Source organism: Nuphar pumila, chromosome 12, assembly GCF_984573655.1.
Source record: "Nuphar pumila chromosome 12, dmNupPumi1.hap1.1, whole genome shotgun sequence".
Taxonomy (NCBI): domain Eukaryota; kingdom Viridiplantae; phylum Streptophyta; class Magnoliopsida; order Nymphaeales; family Nymphaeaceae; genus Nuphar; species Nuphar pumila.
The window spans coordinates 31,445,598-31,462,678 of record NC_143260.1 but is presented as its reverse complement, the minus strand read 5'-3'; the positions used below and the strand labels follow the sequence as shown (position 1 = coordinate 31,462,678).

Sequence of the window (17,081 nt, the reverse complement as noted above, 5' to 3'; positions counted from 1 at the left end):
TATGACACAGATGACATCCTCTTTTGGAAGTTGGAACTAGGACACTGAAAATCCTTATTGGAAGTAGGATGTAAAACACTCCACAAATCCTTTATGATAGAGAGGGCTGTTGGGCTCATTTATATAGAATCGGCCACAGGAGTGACAATACACGCATCCATGTGATCGTAACGATACACCATGAAAATTCACGGCCTAGATTAGAGTCTTCTTTTTATCAAGCGGAGATATTAATAAATTAAGAAAATCCAGAGGCAAAAGCAAATCTTATAAGGAAATGGAATAATAAAGAGCGGGTCCTATAGGGAATGCATGCCATTTTCACATGGTCATAAATAGAATCATTCTCAGAAATATCATAATAACTATGGTGTGCGGGTGGGTGCCTTTAACTGGTGCGCTCTGTAAGTGCTTGGGCCTCGGTGACCCCATAAGGGGTTTACCGTGTAAAGAGGGCAGGCCCGTTCTCGGTGAGGGTTCTTTGTCATAAAAAAATGAACCTACTTGGATGATTGTCCTTTCGGTGGCGAAAAACTCATGTCATTATTCTGTTGATGTGGTGGATGATTGGATGTCTATTTTCTTATAAAAAGAGAACCCACTTATGCAGATCGACCTGCATGAAGGAACATATTCAAGATAAAACACATTAATACCAAATGGTCAAGATATTTGAATGGGTCTATTGGGAGCTTAACTGCAGAAGGTATGTATGCAACTAGGGATGTCAATGGACTGAAGTTTATTCCATATCTGACCAAATTTGACTGTTTACTAAGATTTGGAAAGCCAAAACCATATTTGATTATAATCAGATGCAGAAACGATTTTGATTTTTAGCTATCTAATGTGATGGATATCTGAATTTGATAGATATCTAAACCTGATTACACCAAAAATAGGATCTTGTATGAGTTTTTGACCATCCAAATTTGAATTCGAATATAAATTCATGTAGCCAACATCTGATTAGTTGGATCTGATATTGCCCACATCCTACCCAAATCCAAACCTTTTACATCTCCTTTCATTTTTTGATTGACATCCTTATATCCCTATATGCAACATACCCATCAAATTCTCTTATTACAACCCTATATGCATCCCAGCCCTTAAGGAGCCCACCAGTTAAAGGCAACCGCACATCTGGTGGGAAACAAACCTGGGATGAAGGGATCAACACCTTCACCCCAAGCCTGCTGCTACTTGAGCGACTCAGGTGGGTGTATTTAATGCTTGTAATGTTATACAAGGGATGGAAAATGTTACCATCTGCCGTCCCCTATGTCTTTCTCTTGATGCGCGCAGAGAACATAATTAGTTAATATGCACTCTTTCTTGAAACGTGATGGTTCTTTTCAAATATTTATGCTGGTCCTTTCCACACGAGAAAAGCAAGATTTAAGGACAGTGGATGAATGATTCCTAGAATCAATCAACTTAACTATTAACTTTTGTTCTTAGATTGAGTTGATATGTAAAAGACTTTGAAAAAGGGTTGGTGAGGGTTCTACCTAAAATTCCATGTCCAAATGAACTGCAAATAACGATTGATATTCATGTCTTGGGAATAAAATTTAAATATAATCTAGTGGGTCAGTCACTTTTTTTTTTGTGATGAAGGAAAACTCTCACTGAGAACAGGGTTACTTAATGGGCCTGCCACTTGATTTCCGGAATGAATTGCAATTATTGTCTACAAGATCACTGTAAATTTACAATTATTTATTTTGATAGCGGGGAAAACCACCAAATTGGTTCGGATATCCTATTATAGGCCGAGTGGTGCCATGTTGACCGTGACCTTGTTTTGATATTCATTCTAAATTTCTTTTTTTTGAAAAGCAAGATGGGGTTAGGCATACCCCTATCATTTATATAAGGATACCATAGGGATTTGAACTTCTAACGTCCCAACAAAAGGTGACGTGCACTAGCTGCTCCTACTAGACAAGCGAAACCCCATTGGTCATGTGTAAAATTCTATTGATACTCCCTCTCTGACCATAGAGAATACTTTTTCCTTGCCTCTGACCTTGTAGGAAGACAATCACAATGCAAATGGGCTGGATCCAGGATGAGAGGTTTTGCAATTTTTAGTTGTTTCAGATTCGATTCCATGTTGGACATTTAGATCCGGGTCCAACCCATTGGGTGACCGGGTTTGACATTAAAAGCATAGTATGGTAGTGGGCATGATAGTGGAGGGCAATTAATGCCATAAGGGAGGAGGTTACGTGAATGTGGACATTCACTGTACCTCCTCGCTCTCCTCCACTATATAAAGGGCTGGCTGGTTGCATTGGATGATGAGAAACCATTGCCATACAGTATCAGCCTCAGCGTAGCCTACATTCAGTTCAGTGAGTTCGGGGTCCTTCTCACCATCGACCATAGGCCTGGGCTCATCGTGGGCGTCAACCGGCTGGGGAGAACGCCAAATACCTGTACTCGTGAGCCATGACAACCACAGGTACACCTTCTGTGTTTGTTTATACATGAATCACTAACATTGGGTTATGGGCCCACCCCGCGCATTCCACTGCGCATGGGTGCGAGTTGGCTCTTTCGATGATTGACACAGACTCGAGCCTGATATCGCAGACTCAAGCTTGTTGTCATTTTTCTTGGTGCCGGTAGGTAATTGAACAAGGCTGGCATATGTGTATGCCCGTTCAAAGAGGTTCGCATGTGGATCCGTGTGTACCCCTTCTCAGCAACTTAGTGACGGATTTTGACATGAAATGTTTTTGTCTCTACTATTTGATTTAAACAGAGGGCACAAATTTTTTTCACCCGCTTCACACTTTTCCCCCTTTCACTGTACGCAGCCACCCCCCGAGCCTTCTCTTCTTCTCCTTTCTCTTCCTCGTCCGTGAAAGGTCTCTCTCTTTATCTCTCTTCCCCCTTCCCCCTTTCTTCTTTGTTCTTCCCCACTTTTGCAGAGGTTGCAACCCTCTCTCTCTCTCTGTTCTATCTCCTCTGGTAATACCTTCAAACAATCTCTCTTTCCTCTATTTTTATCGAATTCTTCTTCTCCTCCCCCCCCACATTTTGATGTATGATGGTCCATGTTTTGCTGCAAATTTTCGGAGTCGCTCTTTGCAGAACCTCTATCCTAATCTACTTCGCTCAAGAGCCCTAGAAAACCCTAAAACGATGTGGAGGATTGTTCCCAAAACCTCTGGCCCAATCTACTATGCAACCATTTTTGCAAAGGCGGCAACCCCCAAGTTTTATCAGGGAGATGTCATGGAATCGTGATCGGGATCAGGATCGCTATCTTCACCTTCTTCTACCAAGATTCGCTGAACAAGGCTTGTATGTGTTTGCATTTCATAAATATGCTGAACAGGGCTTTTATTATTTTATGTTTCTCTACTTCATGCATTTACTTTAGTGCCAAAAATATGGTTTATTTGATATAGATAAGCTCTCAGGAGAAGAAAACTGGTGTTATTGCTCCAAAACATTTTGTGCAGAGAGTGAAGAAACAACATGAGTTTTTTTGTAGTTACATGCATTAGGTATGGTGGCCATCTTAGATGTCTCTACAAACTTTGCTCATCTCTTTTTGGAAGGTAATGCATTTTTTTCCCTTTTTTGGTGTGTAGGATGCACATGAATTCTTGAATTTCTTTTTAAATGAGCTTGTTGATATCCTTGAGAAAGAATCAAATGCTGCAAATGATTCTTCAGAGAAATCATCTCCATCAGAAAAGACTGCAAATGGGCATCACAATGTTCAAGCAAATGGCATCCAAAAAGAGCTTGTGACTACATGGGTTCACAAAATTTTCCAGGTACTCCGTATTGTCTGTTAATCTAGCACCTTATTGAGTAATTTACAGTATGTGCATCCAGGTACTCACAATTTTGTTAATCTAGCACCTTATTTAGTAATTTGCAGAATGTGCATCAGTTTGAAATGGTATTATTTTGCTCTTTGTCCAATTAATTTGGCACTTAGGCTAAAAATTTCTTGTCCGATTAATTTGTGTTATGAAACAATTTTCAGTTGTTCAAGATGTCTGTTTCCTTTGTCATTTTCTTGCAGTATATTAAAAACCCAAAAAATTTTAGTGCTTCTGAAAAAGAGGATTACTGCACCGAACTGGATCAAGGTAACTGAAATCCTTCAACTTGCTTTTATCTAGTCAAAGAATGAAAAGTTGGCATTTATGACTTTGTAATGGCCAATTTCACAGCATAAGAAGCCGAGAGAAGTGCATATGTTTGTGGATTTGCTACTTCAAGAGGTAAATTTAATTGTATGCTCTTTTAGTTTAAGTTACTTAGATGGATTAATAATATTTTGTTGTATTAATATTTTATAATATAGTTGTATTAATATTTTGAGAAATGAAATGCATTCAAGTTTTCAGGCACTGCAGTATCATTATGAAGATTGAAGATGGGTTACCAAGTCATTTATCCTATAGCTTATATAAATTGTATAAGAGAAATTTTTTCTCAATAGTAATATTTAAAACATTTTTTTTTAAAATTTTGCGACGAATAATATCCGTCACTAATATTTGGTTTTGCGACGAAGTATAATTCATCACTAATCCATCGCTATTTTAGCAACGGATTACATTCCATCAGAAAACCAAATCCGTGCTTGTTTAGCGACGGATTAGAGATGGATTAAATCTGTCGCTAACCCATCACTAATTAGCGACGGATTAACGACAAATCAGTTCTGTCGATATTTAGCGACTAGGATTATGCAATGGACGCTATCCATTGCTAAGCCATCGCCAATCTGTCGCTAAACATATTTAGTGATGGATAGCATCCGTCGCTAATTTAATAAGTTTGGATTTATATTTAAATTTAAAAATTCTAAGCTTATTATTATTATGAAAAATTCAATGAATATAGATTCTGCATATATGTGTGATGGTTTGTGTCGATTAAGAACCAAATTCCAAATTCGGGAATCTCACTCAATTAAGAACACAATGATTGGCAATAAACCTGGCCTAAAGGATGATCAATCCTATCTGCTTTGGCATCGAATGTTAGAACATATCTCGAAAGAAAGAGTCCAAAGACTCATGAAAGAGGAAATCCTTGGATCCCTTGATTTTACGAATATAGAGCTATGTATTGACTGCATAAAAGCTAAGCAGTCCAACACATATAAGAAAGATGCCAAACGTAGCAATAAAAAGTTAGAAATAGTGCATACGGATGTGTGCGGCCCTTTTTCATCGTGTTATACGGGTGAAAAATATTTTGTCACCTTTATAGACGATTACTCATGGTATATGTATCTCTACTTATTATTTGAAAAATTAGAAGTCTTTCAAGTTTTCAAGGACTTCAAGAAATAAGTAGAGAAATAAACCGATGAAGTAATTAAGGTTGTCAGGTCTGATAGAGGCGACAAATATTATGATCGTTTCATTGAGATGAAATAAAAAGAATGACCATAAGCGCGATTTCTAAAAGAAGAAGGTCAAGCGCTATTTACAAGAAACAAATGACTATATGTTGACCTACAGAAAAGCTGACCACCTAGAGGTTGTTGGATACTCTGATGCAGACTTAAGAGGGTGCATTGACAATAGAAAATCCACTAATGGATATATTTTCCTACTAGCGGGTAATGCTGTATCGTGGAGAAGATGAAAGCTGTCTACCACTGCTGCTTATACCATGGAGGCAAAATTTATTGCTCTATACGAGACTTTGTCACAGACCATTTGGATAAAAAACTTCATTATAGGTCTTGTGGACTCTATTGAGAGACAACTAAAGATCTTTTGTGATAATGAAGCAGCCGTGTCTTTTTCAAATAACAACAAGAGCTCAACCTCGTGTCGACACATGGAGTTAAAATACTTTATTGTTAAAAAAAAGATTGAGAATCATCAGGTATGTATTGATACAATTGGGATGAAGGAAATGACGGTGGATCCTTTTACTAAAGGGCTAGCACCGGGATTGTGTTCTCAACATGTAAAGGAGATGGGTCTTTATAATTTCTTGTAATGTATGATAATACATTTTGTGATCACATTTGTGTATATATATTTGATTCTCTATGACTTTGTAAATTATAGATTTTTGTATAAAGGATCTCTCATATGAGTTAAAGAGAATAACAAAGTAACAATATTAAAGGACCAATAAAATAGGTAAGAGACCAACCTATTCATAAATATAATTTTAAACATGCTTAAACACTGATGGTGAATTGTAGTGTAGTACATAGGATATGACATTTCATAAAGGAGTGTTCATTTTCATGACTCATTTGATTCATCCTTGTGATAAAGGGTAGCATGTGAACCGACATGAAGAATTAAATCGAGATAACGGTATAAACCTCGATTTAATATACTTTTAGTGTCAATGGGTCAAGTGAAAGAATGTTGGACATTTGGATCCGGGTTCAACCTATTGGGTGACCCGGTTTGACATTAAAAGCATAGTGGGGTAGTGGGCATGATAGTGGAGGGCAGTTAATGCCATAAGGGAGGAGGTTACATGAATGTGGAATGTCCACATTCACTGTACCTCCTCTCCCTCCCCCACTATATAAAGGGCTGACTGGTTGCATTGGATGATGAGAAACCATTATCATACAGTATCAGCCACAACCTAGCCTACATTCAGTTCAATGAGTTCAGGGTCCTGCTCACCGTCAACCTTAGGCCTAGGCTCATCGTGGGCGTCGACCGAATGAGGAGAAGGCCGAACACATGCACTTGCAAGCCATGACAACCATAGGTACACTTTGTTTGTTTGTTTATATAGGGATTGCCAACATTCCACTCTGAATCCCGATATATTTGGCTGTTCTGGATTAGAATCGTTTGCATCCTTATAAGGCAAGAGGTTTAACTCTTCAACATCCAAATGAGAAAACCTGTGCACTTAAGATATCTTTTGAGGAGCCCATTTAGAACAATGAAGAAGGAATACGCAGATTGGTCGACCCTCTTATAAAAAGTGATCTTCTCCCAAAAAAGTTTCAAAAAGAATATACATGTGGGTTAGTTGACCCCAGCAGAAATCATGCATGCCTTACCCATTGCCTTCATGATTTACTTGACCTAGCTAGACCTTGCTTAATTGTAGTGGTTCATGTTCAAAAGAAAGAGGATCGTAGACCGTTGGGTTTTCATGATGGACGGCCTTGATAACCAGGATTCATGAAGTTTCACTCACCTCTCTATATTATGGGTTGGCCCCTGAAGCCCATAAATCTTGCCAAGGCAGAGTCTTATTATTCACCAAGTGCTTGTATTAACTTGGTTTCAACTCAAACAGCCAAGCTCCACATGACACCTAAACCGGGTCCTATCTTTGTTCTTGCTCTTTTTTGATTTATTTCTGCCTTTCTATTTCATACTTATCAACTTAAGATATGAGAACTGGGGAAACTTAAACATTAATATTCTGAAATTTGGGTTGGGTCCACCAAAGATCATGTGTCCAAGAAAGTTCCATTGGTTCCTTTTTCCCCTTCAAAGTGAGGAGAAAAAAAATACAAAATTCATAAAATCTGAAAACAAAAATCGAGGCAGTACGAGCCATATATATATATATATATATATATTTGATTTTGTTGTTCTACTGCATATTTTGTAAAACAAATACAACAAACATTCTTGATGAAGAGGAACCCTCACCGAAGAGAGGAAAACCCCGGATTGTGCCCCACGACAACCCTGCCTTACGTGGCCCACCTCTGAATGCTAGGGACACACCTTTGCGCCAGCAGGGTAGGGTTTAATCTGGTGCCTTCATCTAAGCACCCTCTCAAAGACAGTGCACCAGTGGGGATTGATTCGGTGCCTTCATCTCAACACCGGTGGGATTTGATATGGTTCTAGGCTTCACATGTCCAGGCAAGACAGGTGTGAAGAACTTTTCCACCTGGAACCAGTCCACTGATGACCCCTGAACCCACATGGTCTGTGAGGACTTCCTGCCTTGTGACAGGAATGCCATTCCCTTGGCAATGGAACTCTACACACTATACAAACACTTGGTAAAGGGCCTCCACAGCCCTGCACCCACGGTCTCCACAATCTCCACTTCAAGAAGATGTGATAATGGAAGAGAGAGAGAGAGAGAGAGAGAATCGAGAAGAACACAGCCGCTGCCCCCTTAAAACGACTGAGAGAGAGATACGGGAGACGTGGGGTTGGAGAGTCCCACGTTCTCACTTAACTAAAACAGGAAAGAAGGTGAAAATGAGAGGGGTGAAGGTGACGAAGAGGAGGGCTGTGGTACGAATCATCTTCGTGTTTGGTTGGTGGTGTCTGATCTTGTGTGTGTCTTAACATGTGAGTTTTAGATGGAGGGGGAGAGGACAGACAGGGGTATTTATAGATAGTGATCTCTGGTGACTGTTTCGCTTTATTGATAGTATCTTTATATCACTTTCTTGTTTGATGCATGTTGGTCAAGTATTCAAATGTTAAATATTCAATTCAAGGCCTCTCTCTCTCTCTCTCTCATGCTGGAGCTTGACCAAACACAACCCTGCCCTTTGTGATATCAGGTTGAAAAACTTGATGCCATTTTGGAGTTTGGATTTGAGCCGGTGTCCACATTGATGATATGGGTCAAAAAGCTCAAGCGATCCAACATATAGTATTCTATAAAATAGCTTTTTCTCATGGAATCTATGATAGAGGTTGCCTTAATATGTTTTTCTATAGAAACGAAAATGACGTTTGAATAGTCAGCCCTGTTGGCAATTCTTATAATGCTGCTATGTGACAGCTCTGGTTTAACGATTTGTAGATGGTGTGGGCTTAGGTTTGAGCAGTACATGGTGTGGGTATTCGTCAAATTAGTACTAGCGCTCTAATTGGGTTGAACCCGTGTCAAACCTTAGTGTGCAACTTGGGAATTGAACACCGGTTAAAATGTTTTTTTTTGCTAGATTTTCAAAAAGTTACCTTCTTATTTAGCAATTTTTAGAGAAAATCACTATTATGTTTAGCAAATTCTTAAATTGCTGGTAACTCTTAAAAATCATCACTAAAGATGTTAATGTGCAAATCCGGTTCCGCTCATCTCCTATGTCATCTTCCATCTTTATACCCATCTAAATCTTATTGTGCAAGTGATTTTGATCAAATCTCACCTTACTGATGGATTCAGCAAGGTCGATTTAGTAGGAATCAACCCTTAGATCGTATTGTTCATCGAAAAACAAAAATTTGTCTTTTGTCAACAGTTTATTTTCATATCACCAGTCGGATTTCATCTATTTAAATATATATCTTTACCTAATGAGGGACGTAGATCACATCCATGCAATCGGATTTATTGAAATCCCAAGGAAGGGTGTGAAGATAATCAGGATGACATTGCTTGTGTTTGGCAAACAAGCCATGGTTTGCGTGTCAAGTTTTGGGTGAAGGAGACACCTTGAAAAGTACTCAGCCTCATCATTGGATCACATCTGGTGTCAGGTGGACCTCCCATAAGTCCCATTCATGTGCATGTTTAGCCTTAAACAACTGCCAGGCAGTTGGATTTAGACCCTTCAATTAATTTTCCAATATTGCATGGCTGTCTGCGAGGTGTGGCCGAAATATGTAGCCCTTGGTCCATACTCAATAGTGGACCCTGCCAATTATTCTTACAAATCGTTTAGGGTTATTTTTACATTGGAAAGTTGCAGGTCTTAATTGGAACTCCGGTCGGGTATAAAATTTCACAAACAATACCCAGGTCCGTGTATTAATCGGACCTTTGGATCTGGACCAGGGTGTTAATCGGATCCCTTTTATTTGTTGTGGCATTCTTAAAAGTTGATATAATACTGTAAAAGTTCGTTATTATCCACATATATATGGCTTATATTTAAAGTATTTCAAATTCATCACAGTGTCAAAAAACTTTGAAGATTTGTAAGTTTATCTATATGCTTATATATATATTTTAATTCATTTAGACAATTTTCGCTTGCTGAGAAAAGTCGTACGTTTGTATCACGGACAAGCAAACATGCTTAGGTCAGTCTTAAGAGGGAACACATTTCCATGTCAAAATTGGATGGCAGGTTAGATGGCCAAAACCTAACCCCCCTCCCCCACCCCCAGCCGCTCTTCATAGAAGGAAAGACTAGAAAAAAGGGGTTATAACATCTACACAGTGTCATAGAGGCACAACAAAAAGGACACGACACGAGACAAGCCAATATGTATAATTAAGCTTCGATTTAAGAATAATGTGCAACAGGACACGACACGGGAGTAAATTGTAGTGTCTATATATGTGGCAGAGATCATTAATTACTGATGAAGTAGATGAATATTATCAACAAGGGCTGATGCGCGCGCTCTCAAATTAACAGCGTAGGAGTAGGACCATATGAGGTACGTACACGCCACGAAATTTTGGAAAAATTGAGCACGGTCTGAGTCAAGGACCAACCCTTGTTTAGGGCCAAAGAGTGAGCCTCCTCTGAGTACCGGTAAGACATGAAATGTGAGGACTGGGATTTGGATCAGGCATAAGGGAATTGGACTCATGTCCAATTGATCTGCTTCGCTCTGTTTTTTTTTTTTAATTAATGAAGATATAATGGATCCTATTTTAAAATCTATCAAACTCATCTTTTTTTCACTTGAGCATTCACCGATATTAATCAGTGACCAAGTTGCACTAAGATTGGATCCGAATCCGAATCCGACCCATTTAAGACTGTAGTAATATATAATTTGAGTAATACCCACACGTCATGCACGTATTGCACCTGAGCTGTCGTCAATCATCTATCATTGTGAAGAGGGTTGACTATTTGAACGCTATTAAAAAAAGCTTACTTAGGTAGCTTCTATCATTGCTTCCATGGGAAAAATAAATAAATATTATATATGTTGATTAGATCGGACCTTTCTTTCTTGGTGTTGACCCGATATCATAAATGTGACTAGACCAAGGATTAAGATTTTGCTGACCGTTGGTTCAAATTCCACGTGTAAATTGGCATCTTGTTTTTTTCAGGAAACCAAACCAGGGAAGACGACCAAACCGAGTCGACAGTGGCTTCAAAAAAAGATGTTTTGAAGCCACCATGCAATCCTTTTCCTTATATATATACCTGCCCTCTCCACCTCCATCTAAACTCACAAGATCAGACACCACCAACCAAACACGAAGATGATTCGTATAACCACAGCCCTCCTCTTCATCCCTCTCTTCTTCACCTTATTGATCCCTTCCTCTTTCTCCCAAGACCTCACTGCCTCCATCACCCCTGACAATGCCTGTAACCTCACCTCCAACCCTTCCTTCTGTGAGTCCCTCTTACCCCAACAATCACTCACTACCCTCTCCGGCTACGGCCGATACCTCGTCAAGAAATCCCTGGATCAGTCAGCCACGTTCTCTTCCCTCATAGAACAAACCATAAGGGACAACGCCACGCTCACACCCCAGGCAGCAACCGCACTCAATGACTGCCTCCTCTTATCCCAACTCACCACCGACTTCTTGCTTTCCTCCCTCTCCACCCTCAACTCCAATGACATCACCAACCTGCCCAGCGACCAAACCGACTTGGTGCACACCCTGCTGAGCGCCATCGTCACCAACCGTCAGACATGCTACGATGGGCTCACCCAGGCATCCTTCTTGGATCGCGGCCACAAAATCTATGCCCCACTCGTCAATGGGTCTCAGCTTTACAGCATCTCCTTGGCACTGTTCGCCCACTCCTGCTCATCTAAGAACAAGAAGGCCGACCCTGGCAGGCAATTGCTTGACGAGCTCAGAGTAGCTGGGAGCGACGGCACCCCTCGCTGGGTCAACAGGCGCATCTTCCCATCTAGCTCCGGTAGGAGAATGGCTCTGCAAACGGTGGGCAGCGTCGTGGTTGCCCAAGACGGAAGTGGCAATTACCGCAGTATTAGCGCGGCCATTGCTGCAGCTCCGGCCAACAACGACGGTAGCAAGGGATACTACGTGATCCACGTAAAGGCGGGTGTGTACCAGGAGTACGTGACCATTCCCAAGAACAAAAAGTACATAATGATGACGGGAGACGGGATCGGAAAGACCATCATCACCGGTCAGCGCAGCGTCGTAGACGGCTCGACCACTTTCAATTCTGCAACCCTAGGTGAGCTCTCGCTAGCTGAGGCTTTACATTCCAAGCGATGCATTCGCTCTTAATTTTTTTTTTATATCAAATACATGTATGGGGCCGAAAGACTGCTTCTTCATGGGTCTTTAACTAGATAAAAGAAATAATTCTCAACCAAATTCCATGCTAATATAACACCAAAACTTGTGATTGTGCAGCCGTACTTGGTGAAGGCTTCGTAGCAATTGGCATCACAGTCCGCAACACGGCAGGTCCAGTCAAGCATCAGGCAGTGGCGGTCAGAAATGGAGCCGATCTCTCCACATTCTATCAGTGCAGCTTCGAGGGATACCAGGACACCCTCTACACCTACTCCCTCCGTCAGTTCTACAGAGAGTGCGACATCTACGGCACCGTCGACTTCATCTTCGGCAATGCAGCGGTCGTCTTCCAAAACTGCAACATCTATGTCAGGCTGCCTTCTTCAGGGCAGTTCAACACGGTCACAGCTCAAGGCAGAATGGACCCGAACCAAAACACGGGCATCTCCATCATAAACTGCAACGTCTTGGCTGCTCCTGATCTCTCTGGGCATCCCAATGTCAACACCTATCTGGGTAGGCCATGGAAGCAATACTCAAGAACCGTGTTTATGCAATCCAATCTTGGTAGTTTGATTAACCCTGCTGGTTGGTCACCATGGTCCGGTAATTTTGCTCTGAGCACCTTATACTATGGGGAGTACAGCAACCGTGGCCCTGGTGCGGCTACTAGCGGGAGAGTCAAATGGCCTGGATATCATGTGATGACGGCAAGTGATGCCAGCAGCTTCACCGTGTCCAATTTTGTGCAAGGAGATGTTTGGCTGCCCAAGACTAGTGTTCCCTTCACGGCCTGATCGGTTTGAAGGACAAGGAAAATTTCACCAATACTGTGCTTGGACCGTCACAATTCAGAAGCATTCTTTTTGGAGGATAGTAAAAAATAAAAGACCCTTGATTTGTTTATTATTTTTTTTTATTTATGTCTCAGAGGGCGCAAGCCTTCTTACATTTAATTAATTTGTTGTAATACAATTTGTTGAGGAGTGGAGTATGCCACCTTTGTTTTTCTTGTTGAAGTGTATACAGGACTAGCTAGAATTCTTAAATGTACAATGTCTTGTATAATTAATTGATCTCATTAAAGTAATCGTCGGATTTTATTAAAATTCGTTGTATTTCGTTAACTAATTTCCTGTCTTTTTGCTCATAAACCATAACGTCCTCCGTCTTCGCATCTAATTCCATATTAAGTTAGAGGCAAAGAATCCAATGCCTATGTTCATACAGGCCACCAATGGTGGATGTGCGGGGCGATAAGGACTTCTCTTAAATTGTAAGCCTTGTGCCAATTAGGGTCTAAAGAGTGCCAAATGAAACTGAAACAGTTCTTCACGTAGACGCATCACAAAACAGGTGCAAGGTAGACTCCTCCGCGCAATGACATAAGACACATCTACGTACTGGACAGTCTAAAACCATGTCTCTTGGGCACTACGTCCTTCAACAACGTCTCATGGAGGATTAACCAGGCGGTGGTGGATCCTCGAATTGGGAACATCTGGTCCCAGAGAGCTTCAGATGGGACCCATATCATGCTTGCTGACCCTAACATACGATTGCAGGAGTTGATGCTAAATTAGCCGTCAGAGGTGTGGTTCTAGCAAGACTGGTCAAGGGCATTAAATGGGGTAAGAGGGGAGAGGTCCTTCATAAGGCAAATCCATTGTTCGAACCCCTCAATTAATGAAGGGTTTCTATGAAGCTAAATATCCCAGCCAATGGCTTGGATTCAGCTAGAGGTGATGAAATTTTCTTTTCCTCTCGCAACCCAATATAAAGCCAGGTACACGTCCTCCAGGCAGCCTACCTTCAACCAACCATCATCCGACTCACCATTATCTTGGTAATTATTTTCTATAAATAATTACACAAGCTAACGAGGAAAAATTTGGGAAGAGAGTGAGCTCCCTCCTGCATGAGGATGAGGATAATATGGATATAATGAATACATTTCAGAATTTTCTCGTTTGCAAAGAAATCCTGAATTGAACCATATATATCCTTAGAAATAATGGACCAAAATGATGTGAAAAAGCTACATGGGAATCAATCGGGCCTTGGGGAGCTATCACCATCAAGTCTAAAGACTGTTCTTAATACTTCTTCTAAAATGGGAGAGCAAAGCGCTTCATTCTTGACATGTTAGACCAGGAGTTCCAACATGCCATTAAAGGGGCTACTGTCCTCTGAAGTGCTGAAAAATCAATGGCCTCCCTAAAGATGTCAAGTCTCTCAACTACACTGGATCTATCCTCCTTCTTGAACCAGTGAATATGCTTGTGCTACATGTTTTGATTGGACATAAGGTGAAAGAAATGCATGTTGTGGTCTTCTGCAGTGAACCATCGACATCAGGATTTCTGTTTCCAATTGGATTCCTCCCATTTCAAGATGTCAATAAGTCTTGATGATGGGCTGCACAATGCACTGCAAAGGAGCTGCCTAAGCCAATTTGGGGTTTCAATTGTCTTATTTCCCCTTCAATTTGCTTTTTGTGGATCTCCAAATTACCCACCACATGATTCTTCCACTCCTTGAGTTGGTGAAGGACCATCACAAGTTTAGAGGTTACCTGAAACATGGGGTACCCCACCAATTTCATTGCCCATGCCTACCTACTACTTCATGGAACCCTGAAATATCCACCCAAGAGAAAATTTTTAAAGGCCAAAGAGTAGTAGATAAGTGCTTGGTGGCTAGAAGCAGAGAATTGTGGATAATAGATTTGGGAAGAGCAGAAACCGAGGAAGTGGAAAACCTGAATAATCAGTGGTCATTGACAAAACATTGATCCAGTTTGTTGGCACGATAGTTTGCACCTGCCTGTTTGTTGTGCCATGTGAACTTGGACAAGTAGACCTCAAGTTCCATGAGACCTGAAGAGTCAAGAAAGTGATTGAAATCTTTAGTCCCAAGATGATAAGTGTTGAATCCCCATCATTCAGTGAGGCTTTGAGTAACATTCCAATCTCCGATAGTGAGCCAAGAGGGTTCAATCAGGTGATTACGAAGCTGCTTCCACAACGACCTGTGCTTGAGGTGATAATTCTGACCATAAAGCCCCGAGATAAGTGAAAATGTTCATGAAATCAAACAACGCACAGTCACACACAAGAAAAAAAACAATATCTAACATGGTTGGGTGAATACATCTATGTCCATGGCTGAGAACTTGATTTTAACAGTTTTGGTTGCAAGATTAGCTCATCTAGGAACTTATATAAGTTGTGTCGATTTGAATACAAAAAAAAAACCTAAGCCTCAGACCTTTGAAACTTTGGATATACTGTCTTTGATGTCTCACAAATCAGGTTAGAGGTATAAATTGAGTTGGGATGATTCAGTGTATCTTTTTTTTTTTATAGTAGTAGGGTCTCTTGAAAATGAAGGCCTCAAAAGATAGACCGACTGACAACGCCATTATAAAAAAATCACTCGAGGATTCGGTAGAGACCTTGAAATATGCATCACACATGCTTACAAAAGACCTGTCATTGTAGCACACATGCTTGTGTAGACCCAATATTGTCTCTCTGCCAATTAGGCAATTTGATATATCTGAGTACAGGTAGAGGTGGGCAATGGGCTGAGCAGTTAGATAAGCCAAGCCAACCCAACCTCGATTTTGAGTCAAGGTTTTAGGCCTTGACAAAATTAGCTACTGCACCAAAACTCTTCCCGTTATATATATGGGCTGAGCAGTTAGATGAGACAAGCCAAGCCAACCTCGATTTTGAGTCAAGGTTTGAGGCCTTGACTCATTAGCTACCACACCAAAACTCATCTCGTTATATATATGGGTTGTTCCATGGTTGGCTTATAGACTACTGGACTGAGTGTCACACGTAGGAGGGGTCAAGGCTGAACCCTAATACGTGGACATTAGGTAATTAGAAAAAAAAATGTGAAAAACAAAAAAGAAAAGGGAATAGTGAGGGGGGAGGGAGGAGGTGAAACCCCCTATTCACGCAAAGTGGAGAGAAAAGTGGGGAAACCGAGCCCCATCTTTCCCCCACGACTTCTCTCCTCTCCCCTATTTTCTTTTCCAACTTCCTCTCACGCAACTTATAAAGATCTCATCATTCAAGACCATCTTCTCTCTCTCTCTCTCTCACTCTCTCTTACACGATCCAACATAAGGACTTCACGAAATCACGGTAGGGGGAGGAAAAGCAGCCAAAAAAAGATACAATTTTTTGTGATTTTGTTGTATGCTTTGTTTAAGTGTGTAATCCTTGTTCTGTGTGTATTGATGTGGATAAATACGTAGACTACCTGATTTGCGTGTAATCTCTGTTCTGCGTGTGTTGCTGTGGATACATACACATACTACTTGATCTGTGTGTAAACTCTGTTCTACGTATGTTGTTGTGGATACATACGCAGACTACCTAATCTGCGTGAAATCCCTATTTACCTAATTAGTTGGTCTAATATTAACTAACTATTACTATTTACCTAATTAGTTGCATTGATTATACTAAAATTAGAAATATAATTAGATGTATGCATTAATCATTCATTTAATTCATTTCCTTTTTTATTGTAGGAATTAATTTATGAACTTCATTCCAAAATAATCTACAAATGGGTTTAAGCCAGACTGAACTGACCCGCTAAACATTGGCCCATTGGGCCAATGGGTTGAGTCATGGGCTGCTCTTCAAACTCGAGCCCATTAAAAACTGGGTCAAAACCCGACTTATTAATTAATGGAGCAATACATCTTCAGGTTGTGACACACTTAAAAATTGATGGGTCAAACTCTAAACGGGTCTGGGTCGGGCTTGGCTGGCCCGATGCACACTTTTGAGGAAGGTAGCCCTATTGACAGGCGATAGTTAATAACCACACTTGTTAGTAGCCTTTGAGATAGGATTGACTAGATGAACTTTAGTTTTAGACAA

At 40.6% G+C, this 17,081-nt stretch overlaps 1 protein-coding gene across 1 annotated transcript; it reads left to right on the top strand.

The window, feature by feature from the left end:
- The first annotated feature begins 11,113 nt into the window (after nucleotides 1-11,113).
- On the top strand, nucleotides 11,114-13,280 carry LOC149820534 (pectinesterase-like). Its single transcript, XM_089982988.1, has 2 exons — nucleotides 11,114-12,106; nucleotides 12,289-13,280. The coding sequence occupies exons 1-2, from the start codon at nucleotides 11,146-11,148 to the stop codon at nucleotides 12,966-12,968; spliced, it is 1,641 nt and encodes a 546-aa protein (XP_089839114.1). The 5' UTR covers nucleotides 11,114-11,145; the 3' UTR covers nucleotides 12,969-13,280.
- The last annotated feature ends 3,801 nt before the right edge of the window (nucleotides 13,281-17,081 follow it).

Excerpts from the sequence above, each read along its gene's own strand:
- LOC149820534 (XM_089982988.1), top strand. The coding sequence starts at position 11,146 with ATGATTCGTATAACCACAGCCCTCCTCTTCATCCCTCTCTTCTTCACC. Across the intron at positions 12,107-12,288 it reads TTTCAATTCTGCAACCCTAG|CCGTACTTGGTGAAGGCTTC; the intron begins GTGAGCTCTCGC and ends GTGATTGTGCAG.